Raw genomic sequence first — 17,134 nt, forward strand, 5'->3', positions numbered from 1 at the left:
GGGTTTTGGACCACAGCCCCTCCTGCTCTTATGCCAGAGAAATACCACACAGGGCTGGCCAGAAGGGTCTTCTCACCACAGCAGGTCAAAAACTTTGGTGTCCTTTACATCAAGCTGGGGACTTCATGGAAGGTCCCTGAAGCTTTCTTGGCAAGGACAGAAGTTGAAATATCTTTGAATATTAGTAGCTGGGGTTGATAGTTATGTTGATGGTTTGAGCTTTCAAGCTTGGCAATTTGGTTGCAAACGTTTTGCCCCCATTCGAGGAGAACATCTTCAGTGTGCTTTGGATTGATCAAAAGTGCATTGACGACGTCTCCTTGAATGGGGACGAAGCATTTGCAACCAAATTGCCAACCTTGAAAGCTCAAACTAACAAGATAAGGACAGAAGAGTTTGACTGTTCTAGGCTCCTGTTTGGTCTTTCATCCAAGAAGCTCCTCAGAAGATCAGCTGTCATCTCCTGTGACAAAGGCAACATTGCTTGATTTCCCAGTTAGAATAGAATAGAATAGAATAGAATAGAATAGAATAGAATAGAATAGAATAGAATAGAATAGCAGAGTTGGAAGGGACCTTGGAGGTCGTCTAATCCAACCCCCTGCTTAGGCAGAAAACCCTACACCCTGTTTGGGGGGACCCGACCCCCCCCAGGTTGTCTGACGCCTCCTTCTGCTGCTGTGCAGCTGTAGGGTCAGGCTAGGGACAGGGTAGGGTTAGATTAGAATAGGGTGGGGTTAGTTTAAGTTAGGTTAGGTTAAGGTTAGGGTGAGGGTGAGGGTGGGGATGGGGTTGCTAGCCTGATGGCCTACCGACGGGCTGCCTCCACTGGGAGTGTCACGGTACAGCTGGGAGTGGGGTTCCCCCCGCCCTTTTTACCGTGGGGTTTCCCTGGCTCCCGGGTGTTCTCTGTTCCTGGCGGGGGGGGGTGATGTTGCTGGCCGCCGTTGCCTGTGGGTTGCCCTACAACTTCCGCCATCATTTATCACCTACGGCCTGCTTGCTTCTTGGACTTTCCTGGCTTCTCTCTGGACTATTGCTAGGTTATCATCAGATGCCCCACTATTATTTTTCTGGACTTCGGACACCTGTATGGGAGACTTCGACACCATCCCCCTTTGGCCTCTTCGGACTAAATAACTTGCGATAGTGCGCAGATTTATACTTTATAATTTTTATATATTGGTAACTGTACAAAATTTTATAATTTTAATATATGGGGAGTGTGTGGTATGAGTGTGATTGATTGAATGTTCCCACTTTTTATCATAATATTGCTGTTTTTTTGTTTTTAATTTGTTTTGTGGGGATTGATTGACTGTATGTATGGGTATGTTTGGTGGGCCGGGAGCCTAGCTGGGTGCCTCCTGTACTGAGTGCTTTAGCGGTGTCAGGGGGGCCCAGGTCCGGTCCCGGCCCTTGGATGTGTGTGTCGAAGGGCCTGCCGGTGATTTTGGCGGTAGGGGGAGAGGGTGGAGGGACCACAGATGCGGGAGTGGGCCAGAATATTGGGGTCATATTGGGGAGGGGCAGATATGGTGGGAACTTCAGGGCGAGCCATTACCGGGGAAGGAGGGCTCCCTATGTCAGAGGGATCCCTCTTTCCGGCCCTGTGAGTTCCACTCCAAGGCCAGATTGCGCGAGTAGTCAGGACCCTGGTCTCAGGTTGCTGTTGCTAAATGCCAGGTCTGTGGTTTACAAGGCTCCCCTCGTCCAGGACCTAATTGTAGACGAGGGGGCAGACCTGGCATGTATTACTGAAACCTGGCTGGGCCTGGAGGGAGGAGTCTCCCTCACCGAGATGTGCCCAGAGGGTTTTCAGGTGCTTCATTAACTGTGACCCCAGAGAAGGGGCGGAGGAGTGGCCATTGTCATCCGGCAGTCCTTAGCTCCCCGTAGGATCCCTGCTCCGGAGCTTGTCGGGTGTGAGTCCTTGCTGGTGAAGATGGACCTTGCGGGTCAAGTGGGCTTGTTGTTAACGTACCTGCCTCCCAACAGCGTGACAACAGCCCTCCTCTTGCTCCTTGAGTCAGTAGCTGAGCTGGCAGTTGAGTTCTCCAGACTTATGATACTGGGGACTTCAATCTGCCTTCGCTCGGCGAACACTCGGATGGAGCACAGGAGTTCATGGCTTCCATGACAGCCATGGGCTTGACCCAAGTAATCCAGGGTCCGACTCACTCAGCGGGCCATACACTCGACCTCGTATTTCTCTCGGAGCAGTGGAGTTGTGATCTTGATCTGAGGGGTAGTGAGACCTTGCCCCTATCATGGTCGGACCACTTCCTACTAAGGCTTGACTTTCGGAGACCAATCCCCCGCTGTAGGGAGGAGGAACCGATTAGGTGGTTCCACCCCAGGCGTCTTATGGATCCCCAGGATTTCCAGACGGCGCTTGGAGTTATGCCTGATACTCTCGCCCGCAGCTCGGTGGAGACCTTAGTCACTACTTGGAACTCGGTGGCGGCTGAGGCTCTCCACCGGATTGCGCCTTTACGGCCGATCCACAGCAGTGGATCCAGGAGGGCCCCTTGGTTTACCGAGGACCTCCGGGAGATGAAGCGCCAAAAGAGACGCCTAGAGCCCCGCTGGAGGTCCAGTAAATCCGAGTCAGACTGAGCACTATTAAAAGCTTGCATCGGAGCATACCTCTCGGCAATACGGACAACCAAAAACAACTATATTGCCGCTCTGATAGCATCTGCTGAGTCCCGCCCTGCCGTCCTGTTTAGGGTGACCCACTCCCTCCTAAATACGAGGGTTGCAGATAACCCTTTACAGGGTAGAGCAGAGGAATATGTCCAGTTCCTCGCGGACAAAGTTGCTCGGCTTCGGATGGACCTGGACTCCAATTGCGCAGAGCCAACCGGGGTACCGGGGGAAGGTCTTGACCGACATCTCTGGACTGACTTTCAACCTGTTGCCCCTGATGAAGTGGACAAGGCCATGGGAGCGGTGAGTGCTGCCACACATCTACTGGACCCCTGCCCCTCCTGGCTGGTCGCGAACAGCAAGGAGGTGACACGGAGCTAGATCCAGCTAGATCCAGGCGATGGTGAATGCCTCTCTTCGGGAGGGCTTCTTCCCACCGGCATTGAAGATAGCGGTGGTGAGACCCCTCCTGAAGAAGCCATCGCTGGATCTGGCCATTTTGAACAACTACCGTCCAGTCTCCAACCTCCCCTTTATTGGGAAGGTTGTTGAGAAAGTGGTGGCCTCTCAACTCCGACGGTCCTTGGATGAAGCCGATTATCTGGACTCCTTTCAGTTTGGATTCAGGCCTGGCTACAGCACAGAAACCGCTTTGGTCATCCCTCCATCCTAGTGCTCCTTGACCTCTCAGCGGCCTTCAATACCATCGACCATGGTATCCTTCTGCGACGGTTGCGAGAGGTGGGGGTGGGAGGCACCGTTTTCCGGTGGTTCTCCTCCTACCTCTCGGACAGGTCGCAGTCGGTGTTGGTCGGGGGGCAGAGGTCGACCCCTAGGCCCCTGAAATATGGGGTTCCTCAGGGTTCGGTCCTGTCCCCACTCCTGTTTAACATCTACATGAAGCCTCTGGGTGAGATCATTCGACGGCATGGGATAAAATACCATCAATACGCGGACGATACTCAGTTGTATCTGTCTGCCCCGTGCCAACTCAGTGAAGCGGTCAACGTGATGTGCCAGTGCCTGGAGGCTGTCAGGGTCTGGATGGGGGTTAACAAGCTTGTGCTCAATCCAGACAAGACCGAGTGGCTGTTATGTTTCCCTCCCAAAAATTTGGTTAGTATTCCATCACTCAGGCTGGGGGGTGAAATTTTACACCCCTCCGACAGAGCTCGCAACTTGGGAGTCCTCCTGGATCCACAGCTGACTTTAGAACATCATTTGTCGGCTGTGACCAGGGGGGCATTTGCCCAGGTTCGCCTGGTGCACCAGTTGCGTCCCTACCTGAACCGGGAGGCACTCGCAACAGTCACTCACGCCCTCGTGACCTCAAGACTGCAATGCGCTCTACACGGGGCAGCCCTTGAAGAGCATTCGGAGACTTCAACTTGTCCAGAATGCAGCCGCGCGAGCGATTGTGGGTGTACCTTGATACACCCATGTTACACCTATCCTCCGTGAGCTGCACTGGCTTCCAATCGGTCTCCGGATACGCTTCAAGGTGCTAGTTATCACTTATAAAGCCCTTCATGGTATTGGACCTGGGTACTTGAGAGACCACCTGCTGCCAATTACTTCCCAAAGACCCATTAGTTCGCACAGGGTCGGCCTCCTCCGGATCCCGTCTACCAGCCAATGCCATCTGGCTACGACCCGGGGGAGGGCCTTCTCTGTTGCAGCTCCAGCCCTTTGGAACGAACTCCCCGCGGAGATTCGGACCCTCACCTCTCTCCCGGCCTTCCGAAAAGCTGTTAAAACCTGGCTGTGTCGGCAGGCCTGGGGTTGATGAGTTCTCTTCCCCTCTCGACAGGTATGGTTGTTGGTTATTTTAAATGGGTGTCTTGTATTTGTATGTTCCCTTCCCCGTTTGAGTTGTTCGCCGCCCTGAGTCCCTGCAGGGAATAGGGCGGCATATAAATAAAACAAAACTTCAACTTCAAACTTCAAACTACACCACTTCAGACAAATGGATATCCAACATCTTCTTAAAAACTTCCAGTGTTGGAGCATTCACAACTTCTGGAGGCAAGCTGTTCCACTGATTACTGTAGTTGTTCTAACTGTCAGAAAATTCCTACTTATTTCCAGGGTGAATCTCTCCTTAGTCAGTTTCCATCCATTCTTCCTTATCTGGCCTTCGGGTGCTTTGGAAAATAGCTTGGCCCCCTCCTCTCTGTGGTAGCTCCTCAAATACTGGAAGATGCTCTCCTGTCTCCCCTGGTCCTTCTCTTCCCTAGACTAGGCATGCCCAGTTTCTGCAACCGATCATGTATTTTAGCCTCCAGTCCCTTCATCATCCTGGTTGCTCTTCTCTGCACTCTTTCTAGAGTCTCAACATCTTTTTTACATGGAGTTAATCCAAAGCCTTGGCTAGTAGTTGTCACCTACAAAGCCCTGCATGGTATTGGATCTGGGTACTTGAGAGACCGCCTACTGCCAATTACCTCCTCTAGACCAATAAGATCCCATAGATTAAGCCTCCTCCGAATTCCATCAGCCGGCCAATGTAGACTGGCAACTACCCGGAGGAGAGCCTTCTCGGTGGCTGCTCCGACCCTCTGGAACAAACTCCCCGTGAGGATTCACACCCTCACCACCCTCCAGGCCTTCCGCATAGCCCTTAAAAGCTGGCTGTTCCAACAGGCCTGGGGCTAGTGATTTGTAACCCCACTCGAATGGTATGACTGTTGTGTTTTTAATGATGTATGGTTCTATGTTTGTAACTTGTCTGTCTTTCCCCTCCCTCCAATTGTGAGCCGCCCTGAGTCCCCCCAGGGAAAAGGGCAGCATACAAATAAAGTATAAACTAAACTAAACTAAATTTCCGGGAAGTGTCTCCTACAAGCTTGGGAGAGGCAATTAGCTTCAACCCAACCCTGCTTAACTTCCCAGACAGACCAGCTGAGGGCCACCAGAGGCCAAACCGTTTGAGGGACTCTCAGATTCTGCTTTGGTTCTCCTGAATTCTTGGGGTTTACCTTCTGTGAACTTCCCTCTTTGGTTTTCAGCCTTCAAACTACTGGAGATAATTCCCCGAGATCCGGGCACTGAGGATGGGTCGTTCGGGGAATCCCACAATCTGCACCGGCCAGTCCCGGGCATCCAGTCCCAGCCACGCCCGCAAAAGTCCCGCAAGCGCAAAAGGGCGTCCGTTCACACGACCCCCGCAAGTGCCGCCGCTTCCAGGCCAGCCTCCCTGGCAGGGGAATCGCAGCGCCCAAAGCCGCGGAGAGGGGACCCCGGCGGCCGCTTCGGAGGGCAGCAGAGCGGCCGGGCAGGCCGGGCTGGCCGGGGCTTCCCTCCCTCCCTCCCTCCCCTCTTCTTGCACGGCCCCAGAGCCTCGCAGCCAAAGGCACCGAGGCGCATCCGGAGCGCCTGGGCGGCTGGGGCGCGCGGGGCAACGGGGCAGCGTTGACTGTCTGGCCGCCCCGCCAGCTGCTCCTGCCGCCGCCCGGGACCGAGGGCCGAGGGGGCGTCGGCGGCTGCTCTCGCGCTGCCGCTTCCGGCCGGGATGCTGGAGCAGCCAGGCGGAGGAGAAGGAGGAGGCAGAGGAGGAGCCGCCGTCGGGGAGCCCAGCTGCCCCAGGAGGGCCGCAGGAGAGCGCAGCTCCTCACGCATGGAGGAGACGCCGCCGAGGGCCCGGCTCGCCGGCGGGGCAGCGGCTGCGGGGGCCGGTCGGGCGCTCCTGACTCTCGGCCCGCGGCTCTTACTCCTGCCGCTGTTGCTGCTCTTCGGGGCCGGCGGGGATGCGCAGGAGCTGAGTCCGCGCGGGAGGAACGTCTGTCCGGCGCCGGGGTAAGAGGCTCCTTGGGCAGTGGCGGGACGGGCGGGAGGGGGGGGGCTCCGCTGGCTCGTCCTCGGGGTCCGGCTTGGGGGGCGGGAGATGCGCTTCATCCCGGCCAGAGTTGCGGGCGAAGCTCCCGCGCCTGCTGCTCACGGGAACGCCGCCGCCCCTTCCCTCCCAGGCCGAGAAGGGGTTCCGGCTTCCCAGCGGAGGAAGGCGGCATTATTCCCCACTCAACCTTCCCTCTCTGTCCGGGGCTGCGGAACCGGGGCGGTCCGGGGGGGGATGTCCAGCCACCCCGACGGGGGCCATGGAGGCGCGAGGATCCTCCCCCCCCAAAGGCCAGGCGGAGCCAGTGGAGGGTCCCCGCACGCAGAGCTCATCCCGCCCCTGCCGCTGACAGTCCCGGTGCCCCCCCCCCCGTGGCCCGAGCGCATTTTGACACGCCGCCCCCACCCCCCGGCAAGTTTTGCTCTAGGCGCTTCTCCTTAGAGCTCCGGAGGTAGCCCGTTTGGGGCGAGGGGCTCCCCTGAGTTAGAGAGCCGCTTGAGCAGGGCAGAAGCTGGGGGGCGTCCCATGGAGGGGCGCTAATTGCAACCTTCTTGAACGCCCGTGTTTAAATTCCGAGGGAAGGGGGCCAGCAGCAACCCAGCTTCCCCTTCCCCGTCTCTCGCTCTCGCTTCCTTCCCTCCCAGCAAAAACCGCTTTCTGCCGCGCTAACCCATCCGCGCATCCCGGCTCAGAAAGCGGATTTCGGTCCCTTCCTCCTAGTGCCCGGGAGGAGGGAAAATCCCCCCAGCCCCCCATTGTTCGCTGACAGCCATGTTGGGCAGCGAGTGCACGACTTCCAGAACGAAAAAAACTCCACATATAAAAGTCAGGCGCCGAGGTTTTGGGAGACCCAATAAGTCCCCCCTTTTTTTCCATGAGGTTCAAAGAACAACAACTAACGCGGCGCCCCCCCCTTCCCCTCCCCAACCCTCCCCTTCCAAGTGTAACCTAAAACCTAGTGGAAAGCGAGGCTACATCTGTTTTTGATTTAAAGTCTCGCAAACAAGCTCTCTTCGGCGGAGGCCTTTGCAGATTCTGCGGTGGAATTTTTGGCTGAGCCTCGTTCTGTCTCCCCCCCCCCCCAAACCCTCAAGTTTCCCTGGCCCACATTGTTCCTACCCAGACAATGTCTGTTTTGCAATGGAAGAAGAAAACCCGTGGAAAGGAAGAGGGTGCAATTTAGCTTTTTGTGGGCATTAGAGAATGTCCTCGCTCTTGCAGATTGTGGGCTCTTGTTGCTATCAAATTTTTAAAAATCAGTTTTGATTGCAGACTTAGAGAAATGGGGGTTCACACAAATGAGGAGTTTGCTTGCTTGCAACAGCAGAAGAAGCTAGAAGCAGCTGGACCCTTGATTGCTCGGAGCAGGTTTCCTAACATGGCAATTTTTTAAAATTTCTTAAATATTAGCAAACCAGATCCTCCAGATGAGCCCATTCAGTTCCATCTCAAAAAACCCCATAGGAGGAGAGAGCTGGCACTCAGCACACTTTTGGGGATTGCAGCTCCGGTGTGCTTTTCCATTGATGTGTCAACTAGCATTAACAAAGTAAAACTCAAAACACTGTGTGGCTGATGTCCTGGATGTTTGTTTGTTTATTCTTAGCAACAATATAGATTTCCCCTATACAATATATAATAAACTAAATTACTAAACGTAGGGAGAATCAGGACAAGTTATCTTATTTTGTTTGTTTTTTTGATTGATTGATTGATTGATTTGTAATGGTCTTTAATGGGACCTGCTGTATGTAGTTTTTGATATGAGTTTGGGTAACTCCCTGTGGAAAAAAGGCACAAAAACTTTGCCATAATGATTTCTATCTCTGCCAAAGGAGAGCCTCCCTCAGAGAAATGCAAAAGAAATTTCCGGACATCTGAAAGGTAGATGTCCCTTTTGGCAGGGGAAGCCACAATGCGGATTAGTATATGTTTGAATAAAGGTGGGCTCTGTGTGAGTTTGCCCCCAACCACGGGGAGCCTCACCAAGCTTCAGTCAAACTAAATTTAGCAGGATATCAGCAAAATGTGGTCCCATCTTAAAAACTCTTCTTTTAATCAAAAATAACAAATGTATTGGTGTATGTAAACAGTGTTCGGAAGGGCTGCTTAACGTGCTGCTGTTTTCTAGGCTGTTGATTTACATCAACAAAGAAATTACTCAACAGTAATGATCTTCTCTCAGAATCTTTAAAAGGTCCCTGCTCCCCCACAGAGGCCAATAGTACAGAGACTGGCATAACATTTCTATTTTCTCCCACATAAGGTGGGGAAATGCCACCTTCCCCTTTCTCTCTCCCAGGAAAACCATTGTGGGTGTCAGACAGGCCAGTGGGGGGAGGGGGCAGAAGGTCAGAAAGTGTTCAGAAGTTGGAGTAAGAGAGGCAGGTTGAGAAGCACTGTGCTGGCAGCCTCAGGCACCTGTAGGCAGGCAGGGGATGGGCAGGCCGTAGACAGGCCAACCCAGGAAATCAAAGATGGCACATGTTTGAATTTTTGTCCATAAGGGTCTTGTCCAGAAGCATCCAGTTTTGGTCACCACATTACAAAAAAGAGCTTAAGACTTTGGAAAAAGTTCAGAGAAGAGCAACTAAGATGATTAAAGGCCTGGAGAGGCAGTGGATTGTATCCAGGGGTCATTGTGTTTTACTTAACTTCCCTCCATTGATTTTCTCTCCAACATAGTTGTATTTTTTTACTTTATTTTGGTTTTCATTGCTCCTTGTTGCTCTTTGTTGCAAATAGTAAACGAAATGAATGAAATTGCTAAGTGAAAACCCAGTTAAAAGGAAATCACAGGAATATGAGAAGAAGACCATCTCTTGAAGCTGGTTCTATGCCAATTTGCCACAGCCATCTCCCCACAGCCAATGCGACAATTTGCCACGGGACAAGAGTTAGTCTAATATCAAAGAAATGGTAGAAAGAATCATTAAAGAGCCGTGGTGGCACAGTGGTTAGAGTGCAGAACTGCAGGCTCCTTCTGCTGACTGCTGGCTGCCTGCAATTTGGCACTTCAAATCTCACCAGGCTCAAGGTTGACTCAGCCTTCCATCCTTCAAAGGTCAGTAAACTGTGGAGCCAGATTGTTGGGGGCAACAGGCTAACTCTATAAACTGCTTAGAGAGGGCTGAAAAGCACTGTGAAGCAGTATATACGCTATTGTTCTTCCTTTTTTCCTTCCTTCCTTCCTTCCTTCCTTCCTTCCTTCCTTCCTTCCTTCCTTCCTTCCTTCCTTCCTTCCTTCCTTCCTTTCTTCCATGATGTGCAGTGGATAGAATGCAATTCTACCAATTGTTATCAGTTCAGTCCTGACTGGCTCAAGGTTGACTCAGCCTCCCATCGTTCCGAGGTAGGTGCTTTTGCTATTGTTCCTTTTCCTCTCCCTCCTTCCTTGTTTCCTTCCATGGTACGCAGTGGTTAGAATGTACTATTGCAGGCCCAGAGCCAAGAGTTTGATCCTCCTTCTATCCTTCCAAGGTTGGTAAAATGAGGACCCAGATTCTTGGGGGCAAGAGGCTGACTTTGTAAACCGCTTAGAAAGGGCTGTAAAGCACCGTGAAGTCTAAGTGCTATTGCTATTGCTAAAGAAAGGATGCAAAAGGAGGGACATAATGAAATGTGAAATAAAAGCCATTTCAATTCATTGAAATGACTTTTATTTCAAGTCATTGAATTGTTAAATTGTACGGCGGTGAGTTGGCTGTGGCGAGTTATCCCTTTTCTGCTTGAAGCTATCCAGGGGGATTCCCCCAGGATTGTTCTCAAGCTCCTTGCCCCCCCCCCGTGTCCATAAAGTGTCCATGAAGAATGGCATGCTAAACCACATGCCCCTCCCTCCCCCACTGTCCAGAAATCAAGCCAGACTCTGCTGCCACCCAGGCACCCCTGGCAATCCAAGGGCCAGGCTCAGCTTGCTGGGAAATCAATCCATAGATTTTGGCACAACCAAGATGGTTCAAAGGTGGTTTCACTCACTTCCTGCAGTAGGTCCCCTCCTTATTCATTGCAGTAGGTCTGCCTTCCCCAACAGGATCCCCTCTGGGGATGGGGGATTTCAGTTCCTATCATCCCCAGCCAGAGTCGTCTGTCCATTCTGAACAGGGAGTGTGGAAACTGTGTTCTGGCTCCCAGATTGAGGGAGATTCTTTGAATGGCCACTGATGGGCCAGTTCTATTTTTACTCTTTCTTTTATCGGTCCAAATATTTAACAGGCGGCCTTTGAAGAGCCCTTCCTGGGGAAGTGCAGAAGCAGAATGGGGAAGCTAGATTAAGAACAGAGCCATTAAGATTAAATAAATAAAAATACAAGATCCAAACCTCCAGCCTGCATTTTTTAAATTAAAGAACGACATGGAATAAAAAGTTTTTATTGCTCATCTGATACCAGGTCCTTGGATGAAATCCCATGTCTCGCAATGAGGCATATATTGTTATTGGTACATATTTCTTTTGATCTCGAGGCCGTCAAAGTTGCAGGTAGATGGGGCGTAAATGAAGCCAGATGTGCAGATGTGAGAGAGGCTGGACTGAAAAGAATCACCAAACTCATTTATGGCATAAATAAAGGGATAGAATCAAGATCAAGTGAAGTGTTAATAGCAGTGGTGAAATTCAAATTATTTTACTACAGGTTCTGTGGGCGTGGCTTGGTGGGCATGGCAGGGGAAGGAAACTGCAAAATCTTCATTTCTCTGCACTTTGAGGCCAGCCAAAGGTGGCATTTGCCGGTTCTCTGAACTACTCAAAATTTCTGCTACCGGTTCTCCAGACTCTGCATTTATAATCCCGTAGTAAGACCTCACCTAGAATACTGCATCCAGTTTTGGTTGTCATGATGTAAAAAATATGTTGATACTCTCGAAAGTGTGCAAAGAAGAGCAACAAAGAGGGTTAGGGGGCTGGAGGCTAAAACATACGATGAACGGTTGCAGGAACTGGGTATTTTCTAATCTAGCGAAAAAAAGGACTAGGGGTGACATGATGGCAGTGTTCCAATATCTCAGAGGATGCCACAAAGAAGAGGGAGTCAAGCTATTCTCCAAGGCACCTGAAGGCAGGGCAAGAAGCAATGGGTGGAAACTAATCAAGGAGAGAAGCAACTTAGAACTAAGGAGAAATTTCCTGACAGTTAGAACAATTAATCAGTGGAACAATTTGCCTCCATAAGTTGTAAATGCTCCATCAGTGGAAGTTTTAAAGAAGAGATTGGACAACTCTTTGTCTGAAATGGTATAGGGTTACCTGCCTAAGCAGGGGGTTGGACTAGAAAACCTCCAAAGTCCCTTCCAACTTGTTACGTTATGTTACGTTCTGTTGTGTTGTGTTGTGTTGTGATGTTATGTTATTCTTTTCTATTCTTTTCTATTCTTTTCTTTTCTATTCTATTCTCCACTCTACTCTATTCTATTTTAATCTGACACCAGGATACTACTCTAAATTTGCGGGTCATCCTTTAAACCAGTCTGGACTCCAACAGAAGGAAGCAGCCTCCTAAATGCTGGGTTGGACTGCAGTTTTTCCAATTCTAGATGATTGGTCAGCTACAATCCCCAATTTATGACCTCATTTGCGATTTGAATTTTGATTGCTAAGCAAGGCAGTTGTTGTGCGAGTCACACCCAATTCTATAGCCTTTTCTTTTGCCACTGTTATTAAGCAATTCATTGCAGATGTTAATTTTGGTCCTTAATGGAATCCAGGTCTCCTTCGCCCAATGAATTTGCTTCTCAGAAGCTGGCTGGGATGACTGCGGGTGGCGATCACATGACCCTGGGATGTGCAATGAATGCATGACAGTTGCCATGCACCCAAATGTTGAGCACACGGCTTTGGGACTAGGACTAGAACTAGGACTAGGACATGGAATGGAATAGAATAGAATAGAATCTGGAAGGGACCTTGTAGGTCATCTAATCCAACCCCCTGCCCAAGCAGGAGACCCTACACCATTTCTGACAGATGGTCTCTTCTTGAAAGCCTCCAGTGATGATGCTCCCACAACTTCTGAAGGCAACTTCTGTTCCCTGGGTTGATTGTTCTCACTGTCAGGAAATTCCTCCTTATTTCCAGATTGAATCTCTTCTTGTTCAGTTTCCATCCATTCTTCCTTTTCTGGCCTTCGGGTGCTTTGGGAAATAGCTTGACCCCCTCCTCTCCACAGAAGCCCCTCAAATATGGGAAGACTGCTATCATGTCTCCTGTGATCCTTCTCTTCACTAGACTGGCCATGCCCAGTTCCTGCAACTGTTCATCGTATGTTTTAGCCTCCAGTCCCCTCATCATCCTGGTTGCTCTTCTCTGAACTCTTTCTAGAGTCTCAACACCATTTTTGTATTCTGGTGACCAAAACTGGATTCAGGATTCTATGTGTGGCCTTACTAAGGCTTTATAAAGTGGCAGGGGTGGGTTTCTGCCAGTTCTAACCTTTTCTATAGAAGAGATTCCACAAATCTACAGTGCTGTTTAGAACCGATTCCAGCTCCCTCCCCCCGTCCATCCACACATCATCAAGATGAAGAGCGAGAGGGGGAATTCTGGGAGTTGAAGTCCATAAGTCTTAACGCTGTCAAGTTTGAACACCCCTGGAGTTTTTTTTCTAAAGGGTTAGGAGTGCAAGGGTCTTGTAACTTGACAGCTTTAAGACTTGCATGCTTCAAATGCCAGAGTTTCTGAGCCAACATTTTGGTTGCTAAGCAAGAGCGTTGTTAAGTGAGTTTCACCACATTTTACAAGTTGGCCACGCCCACCCAGTCACATAGGTGGCAAGCCACTCCCACAAAGCAGGCCACACCTACAGAAGAGGTTCTAAATAAATTTGAAACCCACCACTGTATTAGATCCTCCATGGTTGAGTCCCTGAGGTCAGAAAGCGATGACTTCAAAGAAAGGTTCTTTTATTTATTTATTTTTTGTATGAATTCCATAGATAAATAGAAGCTCCCAAATCAGCCCCAACAGCTGAAGATTAAACTCATTCTTTCAGTTGCATCCTGAAACTCCAGACAGATGGATTTCTCTGCTTGCTTTTGGGAAACTGTCAGTCCTATAGTATTATTAATAATCTCTGCCTGTCCTCCTGTCTGTGCAAAGCCAAGTGAGGGAGAAGGGTTTGGGGTGTCAGCTGTTTTTAGCAGCAACTGCTTTCACAAGTCAAAGTTCGACATTTATTTGCAAGACCCTGCAGAAAGAATTCGCCTGCATTTTTCCCCTATCAATTTTTTACTATTTAGTGTGAGAGCAAAGACCATTTGCTTTTAGAATCGCCTTCCAAGGGAAATTCATTTGGGCAGAGTGCGGTTTTCCTGCATCCATTTCAGTGGCAAAAAATGGGTGTGAGTGAGTCTCCTTTCTTTCCTCCTGCATCATCTCTCTGTGCTGTGCAGCCTCCCTGCTCTCTCCATTCATCTCAGAAGAACAGGAATGCATTGGAATGCCTTCTTCAGAGGGAGAAGTGCTGGGCAGCTAGGGAGCTGCAAGATGAGGGGGAGAGTTAGTGGGATGGGATGGGATGGAATTGGAATTAGGATATGATAGGATATAGAATAGAATAGAATAGAATAGAGAGGATAGGATGGGATAGGATAAGAAGAATATAGGATAAAATATAGAAAATAGAACAGAATAGCATAGCATAGCATAGAATGAATAGGATAAGATAAGATAGGATAAGATATAGTATAGAATATAGAATAGAATGGAATGGAATGGAATGGAGAGGAGAAGATAGGATAGGATAGGATAGAATATAGAAAATAGAATAGAATAGAATATAATATAGATTAGAATAGAATAGAATAGAATATAGAAGGGACCTTGGAGGTCTTCTAGTCCAGCCCCTTGCTCAAGCAGGAGAACCTACACTATTTCAGATAAGTGACTGTCTAGTCTCTTCTTTAAAAACCTCCAGTGATGAAGTACCTACAACTTCTTCTGGCAAGCTGTTCCACTGGTTAATTGTTCTCACTGTTAGGAAATTACTCCTTAATTCCAGGTTGCTTCTCTCCTTGACCAGTTTCCAACCATTGTTTCTTGACCTGCCCTCTGATACTTTGGAGAATAAGTTGTCCCCTTCTTCTTTGTGGCAGCCCCTCAAGTATGGGAATGCTGCTATCATGTCCCCCCTAATTCTTCTTTTCTCTAGACTAGCCAAACCTAAAACCTACAGCCATTCTTCGTATGTTTCAGTCTCCAGGCCTTTGATCATCTTAGTTGCTCTTCTCTGAACTTCCCCCCACCCCAAGTCTCAACCTTTGTTGTTACATGAATCACTGCAGTTAACTGAGTCACCCAGTCATTAAGCAAATCTGGTTTCCTCCATTGAATTTATGTTTCAGAAGCTGTCTGGAAAGGTCACAGATGTTGATCATGTGACCCACGGATGCTGCAACCGTCATAAATAATATACCGGTTACCAAGCACCCAAATTCTGATCACATGATTGTGAGGATGCCACAACAGTCACAAGTCATAAGACCAATCATAAGAAGTCACTCTTTTCAGGGCTGTTGCAACTTCAACTTCAGTTGTTCCATGAATTGTTTGAAGATGAAGACGATACGTATTAGCTCGTCTTTTGGAGAGCAATGTTTCATAGCTGGAGGTTCTCAAGAAGATTGGACCACCTTTTGTCTAGGATAATATAAGGCAGTGATGGCTAACCTTTTTGTTGTTGGGTGCCAAAAATGTGAGCGCATGCGTGTGCGATAGCATGTGTGCGTGCACAGACCTACCTGTGCATGCATGCACAACACTCCACGCTCCCCCCTCACATGCACCACACTGCTTGCCTCTAAGCTGAGTGTGGTATTTCCTTCATGGGCGGGGCGGCGGTGTGTGTGTGTTTTCACCCTCCACAGGCTCCAGGAAAGCCTCCGGAGCCTTGGGAGGGCGAAAAATGAGCCCAATGGGCCTACCAGAAGTTTGTAAACAGTCGAAAATCAGCTGGCAGGCACACCGGAGCTGACAGCTCGCAAAGTGGCAGCTATGGCTAGGCATGCCCACCATCATGTGAGCATAAGAACTCTGTCCTTGGTAAGAAAATGGATAAGAAAAGTATGTGTTTAACATTACATGTTTTCACAGCAGCAAGTATTATATTCACACAATACTGGGAAAATGAAGATACACCGCGAGATGAAGAGATAGTCAAGAAGAGATGAGATTGCACTTTATCTAACTGTATGTATGTATGTATGTATGTATGTATGTATGTATGTATATACATACATACATACATACATACACACACACACACACACACACATACACTTTTTGTTCTCTTTTTTCCAAGAAAGGATGTTAAAATGAAATATGTACATTGAAAAGGAACTATAAATACCATCAACATAAAACAGAGCTTGCTCAGAAGCTGAAATACACCAAGTAAATGATAAGAGTGGGAAGAAAAGAGGGGAGGCAGGGGAAGGAGAAAGGGATAGGCGAAAGGGCAAGGAGGGAGCAATAGCAATAGCAGTTAGACTTATATACCGCTTCATAGGGCTTTCAGCCCTCTCTAAGCGGTTTACAGAGTCAGCATATTGCCCCCAACAACAATCCGGGTCCTCATTTTACCCACCTCGGAAGGATGGAAGGCTGAGTCAACCTTGAGCCGGTGAGATTTGAACAGCCGAACTGCAGAACTGCAGTCAGCTGAAGTAGCCTGCAGTGCTGCATTTAACCACTGCGCCACCTCAGAAAGAGGTGGAGAGAAATGAGGAGGAGTGGAAAGGGGGGAGAGGAGAAGGAGAGAGGAAGGGGAAGTAGGGTAGGGAAGGATGACAGAGGGGAGAAAGGAGGTAGGGAGGGGGAGGAGAAAGAGGGAGAAGAAAATGATGGATAAGGATAAATATGGTGTATGGAGAGCAGAAGAGCTAAACAATTATGTTTTGGGAGCTGATAGTAAGATGAATTGATGTAAACATTTAATAATAATAAATGATGTTGGTATGTAATAGTATATATGTGATTATATGTTGTGAAAATGGAAAAAATATTTTTTTTACAAAAAAAGGAAGAGATTAGATTGTGTAGAAATGAACAGTTTGAAATTAAACAGAGAGAAGATGCAAGTCATTATCAAACATGGAATCTATTTTTACCAGTGGTTGAAAAAAAAGATTGTGGGGGTTAGTAATGTAAATTTATAATGATTAAGCAATAATTACCCAGACAACACAATGTTCATTAAGCACTAAGATGTGTATTTAATAGAAAAAAACAATTTAAAAAAAGAACTCTTGCCTTGGGCAGGAACTAAACTAGAAGAACCTCCAAGGTCACTTTCAGTCCTAAGGTTTTATGGTTAAAAATGTCAAATTAGGGATGGGCAGCCTTTGGAGGCTACAGCTCATCATTCATGACTGAGATGGATATTGCTTCCAAAACATGGAGGCTGTTTGGAATTATGGTTTAATGATGAAGAAGAACCACCAAACACATGGTTCTCTGGTACAGCTGAACCCATGGAGCTGAGGGGGGGGGGTTTAATACCTTATTTTGCACTTGAGCTTCCTGTTCCTGTGCAAGGACATATATTCTATTGGCTGGTGTCAGACTCCCATGGAGCCATGTACAAATCCTAGCAGTTTGTCTGAGCTATGTTTGGTTGAAATTTGGTCTGCTGATGCAATGAAGGGGCTTGTTGG

At 48.8% G+C, this 17,134-nt stretch overlaps 1 protein-coding gene across 2 annotated transcripts in view; it reads left to right on the top strand.

Moving 5' to 3' along the window:
* The first annotated feature begins 6,163 nt into the window (after positions 1-6,163).
* SCARF2 (scavenger receptor class F member 2) overlaps positions 6,164-17,134 on the top strand; it is a 67,135-nt gene continuing 56,164 nt past the window's right edge. The window contains exon 1 of one of the 2 annotated variants that reach the window (XM_087705846.1): positions 6,164-6,447. In XM_087705846.1, coding sequence (XP_087561972.1) covers positions 6,164-6,447 — 284 coding nt within the window. The remainder of the gene's footprint in view (positions 6,448-17,134) is intronic. The other variant, XM_087705848.1, reaches the window with a different exon arrangement.

The sequence above is a fragment of the Thamnophis sirtalis genome, unplaced genomic scaffold (assembly GCF_051295495.1).
Source record: "Thamnophis sirtalis isolate CommonGarterSnake01/CBP01778 unplaced genomic scaffold, rThaSir2_p1.2 scaffold_2, whole genome shotgun sequence".
In the NCBI taxonomy this organism is placed as follows: Eukaryota; Metazoa; Chordata; class Lepidosauria; order Squamata; family Natricidae; genus Thamnophis; species Thamnophis sirtalis.